General features: G+C 33.0%; 1 protein-coding gene across 1 annotated transcript in view; it reads left to right on the top strand.

Annotated features, from left to right (window-relative positions):
- DYNC2H1 (dynein cytoplasmic 2 heavy chain 1) overlaps positions 1-12,045 on the top strand; it is a 376,698-nt gene that overhangs the window by 57,346 nt on the left and 307,307 nt on the right. The window contains exons 31-36 of the mRNA XM_081241450.1: positions 1,640-1,790; positions 3,507-3,712; positions 4,909-5,091; positions 5,658-5,840; positions 7,508-7,731; positions 8,507-8,622. Of these exons, the coding sequence (XP_081097576.1) occupies positions 1,640-1,790; positions 3,507-3,712; positions 4,909-5,091; positions 5,658-5,840; positions 7,508-7,731; positions 8,507-8,622 (1,063 nt within the window). The remainder of the gene's footprint in view (positions 1-1,639; positions 1,791-3,506; positions 3,713-4,908; positions 5,092-5,657; positions 5,841-7,507; positions 7,732-8,506; positions 8,623-12,045) is intronic.

Below are 12,045 nucleotides of genomic sequence, written 5' to 3'. Positions count from 1 at the left end.
ATAGTATAACTGGTTACATGAATGTCTGGTACAGGTTACTGTGTACTATTAATTCAGTTCTCTAAAAACATCTTTGTAAATACCTGAAATAATGTAGAGAAAGCACTTTCTGGTCTGGGAAGGAGGCAGCATGATAAAGTAGAAAAAATCTGACAGACCTTGGTTCAAATCCTACCTTTTCCAGTTATACTTTGAGTGATTCTTTTTGACACTTAGTTAAGAGGGTATAATAATACCTCCACGGCAACTCATTTTGAAGGTTAAATTATATAATGTTTGCAGAGCACCCTTAGCGACCGTTACATTTTAGACAATGTTAGTGTTTGTCCAGGTATTTTAATGGTAATGTGACACGAGAATTAGTTAAGACTGTACTTGAGTATCATTTCTGTTAGCCTCTCATAGAAATCGTATAGCAGACTGTTAAAAATTGAGATATTGATGTGCATTATTATTAAAATTTATTTATAATACAGAAATTCAGTAGTATTGCCTGAGTGGAAATCCATATATATGAATATTAGTTTCAAGGTGGCAAGTGAAGATTTTCATATGAAAATTAAAAAGCAAAGTCTTTTCTCACAAAGCAGATTAGGATCTGTTTAAACGCTTCACCATATACTTGATTAAAGAAGCTGGTGAGTTTTGTACTACAAAGTATGAGAGGTGACTTTGCCCTGCAAAGTTACTAATTGGCTTTCTCTTTTGTTAAAGAACTTAATGTGGTATTTGTACAATGTTCTAAGAGCAAACAGCAGCTTAGCCTGCTAGATTAAGTATTAAAATTATATACAGATAATGAATTAATCTGATAAATAGAGGCATTTGATGATATTTTCTGGATGCTAAAAGGTATATATAAGAAAAAAACCAATCTGTTCAGTAGTTAATTGGTCAGTAGGTTTAGTGTTTTTATACGTTGATGGATCATGTCTTTAGTTTAAAGGAGGATATTGGTTTTCCTTGTTCATCTAAGAACTGTATCAAAGTATTTTAATACAAGTTTGCAAAATCTGGTGTTTAAATGTATCATTTCCTTTATCAGTAACCTTGCTGTATTGATAATATTATAGAAATCCTCTCAAACGGCATTAATATTTCATGTTTTATGTAAACGTGAAGTTGATCTGTATTTAGTTTCTGTTTATGGGTATTAGACTGAAAGATTAAGACAGACTTTAATTTAGGATAAAATTGGTGTTTCGAAATTGTAGACTTCAGTAGTATACTGAGAGATTATTTTGGAATGCTAGAAGATTACTCTTTTTATGAAATAGAATGCATCATACTCTGATATCTTTGCATCTTACTGGTTAAAAAGAAGCCATTTATAAGGAGAGTCATGGGAAGAAAGTACAAAGCACTTAGGTTATAATAAGCTTGGTGGGCTCTAAGACCCAAAAATAGGCCTATAGGAGAATAGTAAAAGATGAGCTCTGAGAAGTAAGCTTGGGCTGCATCACACATGCTTTTTCTACAAATGTATTACTCTATTAATATCTGAGGTTCCAGTAAGACATTCAGGTAGAGAGGTCCAATATGTAATTGGAAATTTGGAAAAAGGTATCTTTCCTTAAATTTATAAAATATTTCTAAGTAAATTCAGCTTTGACAAATAATTTTTCTCTTTATTCATTAGATATTATGTTTGGCAGAGCAGATTAAATTCACTGAAGATGTAGAAAATGCCATCAAAGATCATAGTCTTCATCAGATTGAAACACAACTGGTGAATAAATTAGAGTACTATACTAACGTTGATACAAGTTCTGAGGATCCAGGGAATACTGGTATGGGAAAATATTCCATTTTCTGCCTACTTTTGGGTTATTTGAACATTTTTTTAGTATTCTATCTTAATTTATCTATTGTGCTTTTGTCTGTGAATCAATCATCTATGTGTCTATTTTGGTGGTTACTTTAGGAATTACAATATACATACTTTTATATTGTACTTAGAATCAATAATTTACTATTTTAAGTGGAATGTAGAAATCTTACCACCATATGGGTTTCTTTATCCTCCCCTTTTTATTTTGTTTTCAATTCATATAGATATCTATATGCATTGAAAACTCCATGAGATTATAATTTTTTTCTTTAATCGTCAAATGTATTTTAAAGGATCTGAGAATAGTCTATTATATTTATCTAGATGCTTACCATTTCTGTTGCCCATCCTTCATCCTGATGCTCAAAGTTTCCTTCTGCTGTCATTTTCTTTCTTTGAAGAATTTTCTTTAGTGTTTCTTTTAGAGCCCGTTTGCTGACTATGAATCTTATAGATTTCCTTCTCTTGAGAATGTCTTCATTTCACCTTTATTATTGTCTTTTCTGATGTGAGTTGATTTTTTTGGTTCTTTTCATGTTGAATGATTTTGGATTGTATCCTGGACATTTTGAATATTGTGTTATAAGAGTCTGAGTCTTATTTAAATTTGCTAGATAATGTTGATATTTTTCTGTTAGCAAGTGATCTTGTTGGGTTCAGGCCACAAGTTTCAGCCAGCTTTCTGTGGGTTGCGGTTCCAATGTCTGTTCTGTCTTTGCTATACTATTGAGATCTTCCCCACATGTGTGCCACCTAGTGGCCAGTTATCAAAGTCTTTGGTTTAATGTTTAGGATGAGGTCTGCACAGCTCAGGCTGAGCTTAAGATTTCATAAAGTTTATAGGGTCGTTTTCCCAATCTTCTCCCCTTCCATGGTCTTAGCAGTGATTTTGTGGTTCCCTTGGGCTCCTTTTTTGGTCCTCTGGCCAGAAAGCTGGAGTTTCATGTACTGTACTCTCCTTCACACTTTCTGTGACTGCGCCCATGTCTTGGACCAGTTGATGGGAGAAAAGAGAGAAAAAGAGCAATTTGAATTAGTCCCAGTGTCTTGGGATCATAGCTCCTCTGATTTCAGAGGACAGTTCCCTTCCTTCAGAGTTTTAGGCATTTCTGGGTCTCAGCTGCCAGCGCTGAGGCTCCTTTTCTGCTTTTCAAGTCTGAGTTAAAAGCCTTCTCCTGGACCTCTCTCTGTCTACACCAGTATGGGTTTCTGGCAGCATTGAATCCAGGCCCATGGATATAAGAGAGGAAAAAGAAAAAGAAAAAAGGTAAATTTACCACTGGTTTGGTGACACTTCTAATTCTGCCCTTCCCCAATTTGCCTGATACTCTTTACTTTTTTCAGAGTCCTAAATAGCAGTTCAATGTATGTTGTCCGTGTTTTATAGCTGCATTCAGAGGGAGAGACAGGCTGAGTGTGTTTACTCCCTTGCATAAGGAACCAGAACCCTGGTTTCATTGAATTTTGATATCTTAGTTTTCACACACACAATTCTTATTGGTGGATTTGACATTCTTTTGACTTGCATGATGTATATTACTATACTATTCAAATGTACCATGAAATTACCATTTAAATTCATTTATTGAGAAATCATATGTGTGTGTGTGTATAAAATCATAAAGTACATAAATCACAGGCTAACATTTTCCCCAATTATTTTAATTGTATACAGAATCTGGCATTCTGGAGCTTAAACTTAAAGCACTTATTCTTGATATTATTCATAATATTGATGTCGTGAAGCAGTTAAACCAAGTTCAAGTTCATACAACTGAAGACTGGGCTTGGAAAAAACAAATTAGATTCTATATGAAAAGCAATCATACATGTTACGTTCAAATGGTGGATTCTGAACTTCAATATACTTATGAGTACCAGGTATGACTTGTGGCAGAAATGTTTAATTTTTCCAGTAAGAAATTATTTACTTTAAAGGAAATTTGCTATTGGATGAAAGAGTTATTTTTATTTTAGCTGTAACTTTTAAGAATTTTTTTGTGTTATTGTCTTCTATTTCATCATAATTAAAAAGATGTTATAGTGGAAAAAATTCTATATACAAAAAAAGTTAATAATGGCAGTGTTGTGCTGAATTCTCTAAATGTACCTTTTCTTAGAGCAGCATTTATTTATACAGATTGAAATATAGCTTTAATCTAAAGAGAATTGAATATTAGTCAACCTCAATGGAAACAATTCGGTTTGTGCCTCCTTTTACAAGGCCAAAATTAGTGCAATTGTTAATATGTCAAAGTATGTTTGTGAAATATTCTGTTTGTAAGGTAAAAGAATTTTCAAGCAAACAACCTAGCTCATGTAACCTGTTCTCAAAAAATCCAGCTGTGTTCTCTCTGCCTTTTTCCATTATAGTGAATCAATCTTAAGGATATATTTGACATTTATGTTAATAAGCATATGTCAGGAGAGTTGCCAGTTGGCTCTTTCAAAAAGGAAATGTATTTTGAGACCCAAATCTGTCCACCTAAATTAAAGAAAACCTCTATAAAATGAAGCTTGAATTGGACTCTATTTCCGCTAAAATTTAGTAGAAATTTTGAGAATTATTTGATAGGTTAAGATTATTAATTTCATAAGGAATTTTTCCAATTAATTATACTTTGAGGTTTCCAAAGTAGTTCTGATTTTTGAAGATTGTAAGATTCCAGGAAGTAATTTACATGAATTTAAAAATACAAAATAGGATGATTATTGTACATAATTATATTGAATTGTATTGGAAAGTGTATAATTGTATACAGTTTCTGGATTTGTCTGCCTTAGAGTTATATCTTTATGACATTATCAAGAACTTGAGAGACTATTTGGAAAACCTGACAGTATGTCAATTGAGGATAGAATAAAATACATGCTTGAGAAATAAGTAAGTTTAATTCTAGTTTGTGCTTTAGAAAGTTTCTTGAATTCCAAAAAAAATTTTGTATATTTTTTCTATGTTAACAACCTTAAACTATTTTTTGCCTTTTTAACTTGAATCGCTATTTAACTACACTATATAATATTTGTACATATTGTATAGAATATGAATATTTGAAATTTATATTTCCCTTGTGTAGGGTAATGCTCCCAAGCTGGTTTACACTCCACTGACAGACAAGTGCTACTTAACTCTCACTCAAGCCATGAAGATGGGACTTGGAGGAAATCCTTATGGACCAGCTGGAACTGGAAAAACTGAATCAGTAAAGGCTTTAGGTGGACTTCTTGGAAGACAAGTTTTAGTTTTTAATTGTGATGAGGTAGAATAAATAATTATTAAATGATATAATAGAGTCTTAGATGTTTGGAATAGTTTTCACATACTTACATATGAAATGCTCTATTTTAAAATCACTCTTCTTTTAAATCACTTGAAAGTGGATTTTATTTGAGAAGTAAAATGGAGAGAGGTTGCACATAGTATAGTCCAAAAACTTTTCTAAAGAGAAGTATTACATAGAAATAATTTTAAACACAGAATGAAGCTTTAAGTTAGAGTAGAGGAAAAATCTTAAATTCTTATTAAGTTACCATTTTCAAAACATTATGTGTATTTTGACTTAAAGAATAACTGAAACAAAATCTTATACTTGTTTAGTTCTGTGTACTTTTCAGAACACTTTCACATGAATTATTTTGTTTACTCCTTGAAACCATCCTAGGTTTTGAAAGAGTAGCTATTTAATCTCTGCTTAAAGAGGCATAGATGGGTGAAATGATTACCTTCTCACTAAATGATATAAAGTATTAAATTATTAAATTATTAAATTATTATTAGAGATTTTAATCATTTTTATTGAATATAATTTTTATTGTTATTTTTAAGGGCATCGATGTGAAGTCAATGGGACGAATATTTGTTGGTTTGGTGAAGTGTGGGGCCTGGGGTTGTTTTGATGAATTCAATAGACTAGAAGAATCTGTACTGTCAGCAGTTTCTATGCAAATCCAGACAATTCAAGATGCTTTGAAGAATCATAGAACTGTATGTGAACTGCTTGGCAAGGAGGTATAGCATATATTGGGAATTTAAACAATTAAACTATTTTATAAGACTTTGTGTTACTCATACTCAGGCAAATAGTCTATCTTTATTTCTCCTGGCACCTCTGTTTCTAATTTGTGACCAGTGTGTTAAACCTTTTTACCTGTGAATTATCTCTGAGTTTCTCACCCTTTTTGGGTCCCATTTCCACCATTCATCTTCAAACTTTTGATATTGAATAATCCAGTTATAATAATATTTGCTAACATTTATCAAACACTCTATGCCACCCTGCTTAGTGCTTTTATGCATTATTTCATTTAGTACTAATAACAGTCCTTCGAGTTAGGTGCTATTATATTTTTTTAACTTTATGGATGAGGAAACTAGGGCTTGATATGTTAAACGTAAGAAGTGGAGCTGGAAATTGAACCCACATCTGTCTAATTCTGAAATTCATGTTTTTAATCACTATTCTATGTGAATCTTAAAACAATAAATACTTAACTATTCTTCTGTTGCTCACTCCCCATAGGAGGTATACGTTCATGTCATTAGAACTTAAACTTATTTGTATATAAAACATAGATTTCTCTATATAATGTGTAATGGTGAATACACTGAAAGTTGAAAGAACTGTGAAATTATCCTCTTCCCCATAATAACATTTTCCCAATACAAATTTTTCAGGGTAGACCAAGAAAGTAGGACCACTTCTAACTTGCCTGTACTTACGTGATGTTTCAACTCTTTCTTAACAAAGAAAAGAGAAATTCTTCAGTTTGTACCTCTCTGTCATCAAAATTTATTTTCTTCCCTGTTCATTTTTTTGTCATTTCCTCCTCTTAGAAAGAAAAATTGTCCTTTTTCCCAACTCAAACTAATTTTTCCATCTATACTTTGGAATCTGCTTCCCAGGGACCTTCTCTTCAGAGTTATCTCTGTCCTTCTCATTTCTCATTGGCTTTTAAACATAATCACATATTTTCCTTCTTAATAATATATAATATTATATTAGATATAATGATACTGTAATATGATGTTTAGTATAATTAAAACATAAGCAAACCTTCCCTTAATTCATCTTTCCTTCCAACCACACTTTTTGTTTTCTTTCCTTTATAGCCAGGTTTTTTACTTTAGGTATTTCTACTTCCTAATTGCCCATTCATTGTTTACACATTATAATTCTGCTTTTCTATTCTTAGTGCTTTGTTGAAAATGCTCCTATTAGATACTCTCATGATGTTTTTCTCTTTGCTGTTATAGCATTTATTAACTATGATTGCTTCTTTCAAATATTCAATAGACTATAAACTCCAGAAGGGCATAAAGTATTACTGACTTTAGTTCAGAGTTGTGTTGTCTCTGTGTACTTAGCAAAGTGCCTAACACAAGGAAGGCTTTTAGTAAACATATGTTAAATGAATGAATAGACATTCAAACTAGTTACCGTCACTTAAACTTTCCGCCTCAAAAAACTGATTATAAAGAGCCTCTATAAAGTAGTGTAGTTCTTAAGGAGTTTATTATATGTTGAGTAAGGAGATGTTTAGCACACTAGTGGTTGCTTTCTGCTAAGGTATAAGATATATGTGTAGAAATATGTCACAATAAAACTTCTATTTGCAATATGTTTTATAGTTATAGTTTCAAGTATTTGATGCCTATGTTTTAAATTAATATTCCAGGTAGAAATAAATTCTAATTCTGGAATTTTTATCACTATGAATCCTGCTGGAAAAGGTTATGGAGGAAGACAAAAACTGCCTGATAATCTTAAACAGCTTTTCAGGCCAGTAGCCATGTCTTGTCCAGACAATGAGCTTATTGCAGAAGTTATTCTCTATTCAGAAGGCTTTAAAGATGCTAAGGTGTTGGGCAGAAAATTGGTAGCTATCTTCAATCTATCCAGGTGAGTTTTCCTGTTTTAAATATTTTAATATTTTGTAGTTCCATGATTGATCAGGGTTATTAATGACCATTTTTCACATTTGTCCAATTTACCTATTCAGTGATTTTCATATTGGTGATTTTCATAAGTACAATTTTGTGTTGTACTCAAGGTGTTGGTAAGAAAGATTTTAGTTTGAATAACAGAAACATCTGGCTCAAAACTGCTTGTTTTTCATAAATACTATTAATTCAATTTCACTTTTTTTCTGCAAAATATTTTTATTGGAGTACTCCAGCTAAATGATACTTACTAAAGTAATTTACCAGCTGACCACTCAAAGCCAACTGTTCTTTGGAGGGAATCTTCCACAATTTTTTTTTTTTTTATGTCTGATTTCTAGTAATAGAGATTGACTTTTAGCTTCTTTGGGCAACCTAGAATTCTGGTCCATATTACTTAAGAGATAGTGAGAACTAGAGTGTCAGAGATTGAGAGCAAGATGGATTGATTAAAGACTTTAGGAATAAAAGTAACAGATGGTTATCATTTAGTGTCTTCATTAAGATGATAGCCAGTTTGTGAAAGGTTTATCCTGATCCTTGAGAACCATCCATCTTTAAGATTTTACTTGAGTGATTATTTTGTGTTGCTTAGTTCCTTTTTATAAACTAATGTAATATTAGGACTTATTTCTATGTGGTAGTAGTTAGATTCTATATTTCTTTTAATATGATTACAAAAATAATTTCTTATAGCTATTTGATCATTTATGATTCCCATGTCTTTACCTAAGAGAACTTTTGACACCTCAGCAACATTATGACTGGGGTTTGAGAGCTTTGAAGACAGTTCTGAGAGGAAGTGGAAATCTACTTAGACAGCTGAAGAAAACTAGCGTTAAACAAAAAGGTATGATTCATTATGCCAATTATAAACTTATTTTTTAAAATAAGTTTTAATTTAGTATAGTTTTAGATTTATATAAGTTATACATATAGTATAGAGGGTTTCTGAATATTACATTCTCGCAGATTCTCCTGTTGTTAACATCTTACATTAGTATTGTACATTTATTGAAACTAGTGAACCAACATTGATTCATAATTTTTTAATAAAGTCCATAATTTATTGAGATTTTTCCTAATTTTTACCTATGTCTCATCATAACTTTTAAGCATGCATTAAATATTTAATAGTTGTGGTATATAGAGGACTAGTCTAGTCCACTTGTGCTCAATCTTTAACAGGCATTAGAGTCACCTAGAGGCTTGTTAAAACACAGATTGTTGGACCCCACGCCCAAAGTTCATGAATTGGTAGGTCTGGAATGGAATCTGAAAATTTGTCTAGTCTTAAAACAAGAACAGAAACCTTAGAAACACATGGAGATTTTCTCTTTCAAAGATAGTATACCAAACAAAATTCCCTTTTACTTTTTTTTTTGAATTTTTAAATTTAATTTAATTTATTTTTTTATACAGCAGGTTCTTATTAGTCATCAATTTTATACACATCAGTGTATACATGTCAATCCCAATCTCCCAATTCATCACACCACGACCTCCACCACTGCCCCCAGCCGCTTTCCCCCCTTGGTGTCCATACGTTTGTTCTCTACATATCTGGCTCAACTTCTGCCCTGCAAACCACTTCATCTGTACCATTTTTCTAGGTTCCATATATATGTGCTAATATACGATATTTGCTTTTCTCTTTCTGACATACTTCACTCTGTATGACAGTCTCCATATCCATCCACATCTCTACAAATGACCCAATTTAGTTCCTTTTTATGACTGAGTAATATTCCATTGTATATATGTACCACAGCTTATTTATCCATTTGTCTGTTTTTTTTTATTTTTTTATTAGTTTCTGCTTTATAACAAAGTGAATCAGTCATACATATACATCTGTTCCCACATCCCTTCCCTCATGCATCTCCCTCCCTCCCACCCTCCCCATCCCACCCCTCCAGGCGGTCACAAAGCACCGAGCTGATCTCCCTGTGCTCTGCGGCTGCTTCCCACTATCTATCTACCTTATGTTTGGTACTGTATATATGTCCATGCCTCTCTTTCGCTTTGTCACAGCTTACCCTTCCCCCCTCCCCATATCCTCAAGTCCATTCTCAAGTAGGTCTGTGTCTTTATTCCCGTTTTACCCCTAGGTTCTTCATGACATTTTTTTTTTTTAAATTCCGTATATATGTGTTAGCATACGGTATTTGTCTTTCTCTTTCTGACTTACTTCACTCTGTATGACAGACTCTAGGTCTATCCACCTCATTACAAAGAGCTCAGTTTCGTTTCTTTTTATGGTTGAGTAATATTCCATTGTATATATGTGCCACATCTTCTTTGTCCATTCATCCGATGATGGACACTTAGGTTGTTTCCAGCTCCGGGCTATTGTGAATAGAGCTGCAATGAACATTTTGGTACATGTCTCTTTTTGAATTATGGTTTTCTCAGGGTAGGGTATATGCCTAGTAGTGGGATTGCTGGGTCATATGGTAGTTCTATTTTTAGTTTTTTAAGGAACCTCCATACTGTTCTCCATAGTGGCTGTACCAATTCACATTCCCACCAGCAGTGCAAGAGTGTTCCCTTTTCTCCACACCCTCTCCAGCATTTATTGTTTCTAGATTTCTTGATGATGGCCATTCTGACTTGTGTGAGATGATGTCTCATTGTAGTTTTGATTTGCATTTCTCTAATGATTAATGATGTTGAGCATTCTTTCATGTGTTTGTTGGCAGTCTGTATATCTTCTTTGGAGAAATGCCTATTTAAGTCTTCTGCCCATTTTTGGATTGGGTTGTTTGTTTTTTTGCTATTGAGCTGCATGAGCTGCTTATAAATTTTGGAGATTAATCCTTTGTCAGTTGCTTCATTTGCAAATATTTTCTCCCATTCTGAGGGTTGTCTTTTGGTCTTGTTTATGGTTTCCTTTGCTGTGCAAAAGCTTTGAAGTTTCATTAGGTCCCATTTGTTTATCTTTGTTTTTATTTCCATTTCTCTAGGAGGTGGGTCCAAAAGGATCTTGCTGTGATTTATGTCATAGAGTGTTCTTCCTATGTTTTCCTTTAAGAGTTTGATAGTTTCTGGCCTTACATTTAAGTGTTTAATCCATTTTGAGCTTATTTTTGTGTATGGTGTTAGGGAATGATCTAATCTCATACTTTTACATGTCCCTGTCCAGTTTTCCCAGCACCACTTATTGAAGAGACTGTCTTTTCTCCATTGAATATCCTTGCCTCCTTTGTCATAGATTAACTGACCATAGGTGCATGGGTTTATCTCTGGACTTTCTATGTTCCATTGATCTATGTTTCTGTTTCTGTGCCAGTACCATATTGTCTTGATTACTGTGGCTTTGTAGTATAGTCTGAAGTCAGGGAGTCTGATTCCTCCAGCTCCGCTTTTTTCCCTCAAGACTGCTTTGGCTATTCGGGGTCTTTTGTGTCTCCATACAAATTTTAAGATTTTTTGTTCTAGTTCTGTAAAAAATGCCATTGGTAATTTGATAGGGATTGCATTGAGTCTGTAGATTGCTTTGGGTAGGATAGTCATTTTCACAATATTGATTCTTCCAATCCAAGAACATGGTATATCTCTCCATCTGTTGGTATCATCTTTAATTTCTTTCATCAGTGTCTTATAGTTTCCTGCATACAGATCTTTTGTCTCCCTAGGTAGGTTTATTCCTAGGTATTTTATTCTTTTTGTTGCAATGGTAAATGGGAGTGTTTCCTTAATTTCTCTTTCAGATTTTTCATCATTAATATAAAGGAATGCAAGAGATTTCTGTGCATACAGGTCTTTTGTCTTCTTAGGTAGGTTTATTCTTAGGTATTTTATTCTTTTTGTTGCAATGGTAAATGGGAGTGTTTCCTTAATTTCTCTTTCAGATTTTTCATCATTAATATAAAGGAATGCAAGAGATTTCTGTGCATACAGGTCTTTTGTCTTCTTAGGTAGGTTTATTCTTAGGTATTTTATTCTTTTTGTTGCAATGGTAAATGGGAGTGTTTCCTTAATTTCTCTTTCACATTTTTCATCATTACTATAAAGGAATGCAAGAGATCTCTGTGCATTAATTTTGTATCCTGCAACTTTACCAAATTCATTGATTAGCTCTAGTAGTTTTCTGGTGGCATTTTAGGAGTCTCTATGTATAGTATCATGTCATCTGCAAACAGTGACAGTTTTCCTTCTTTTCCAATTTGTTTTCTTTTATTTCTTTTTCTTCTCTGATTGTCATGGCTAGGACTTCCAAAACTATGTTGAATAATAGTGGTGAGGGTGGACATCTTTGTCTTGTTCCTGA

Source organism: Mesoplodon bidens (genome assembly GCF_964165515.1).
Source record: "Mesoplodon bidens genome assembly, chromosome: 7".
NCBI lineage: Eukaryota > Metazoa > Chordata > Mammalia > Artiodactyla > Ziphiidae > Mesoplodon > Mesoplodon bidens.
The sequence above is the reverse complement of the archived record's forward strand: the minus strand, read 5'-3'. Positions and strand labels throughout refer to the sequence as shown.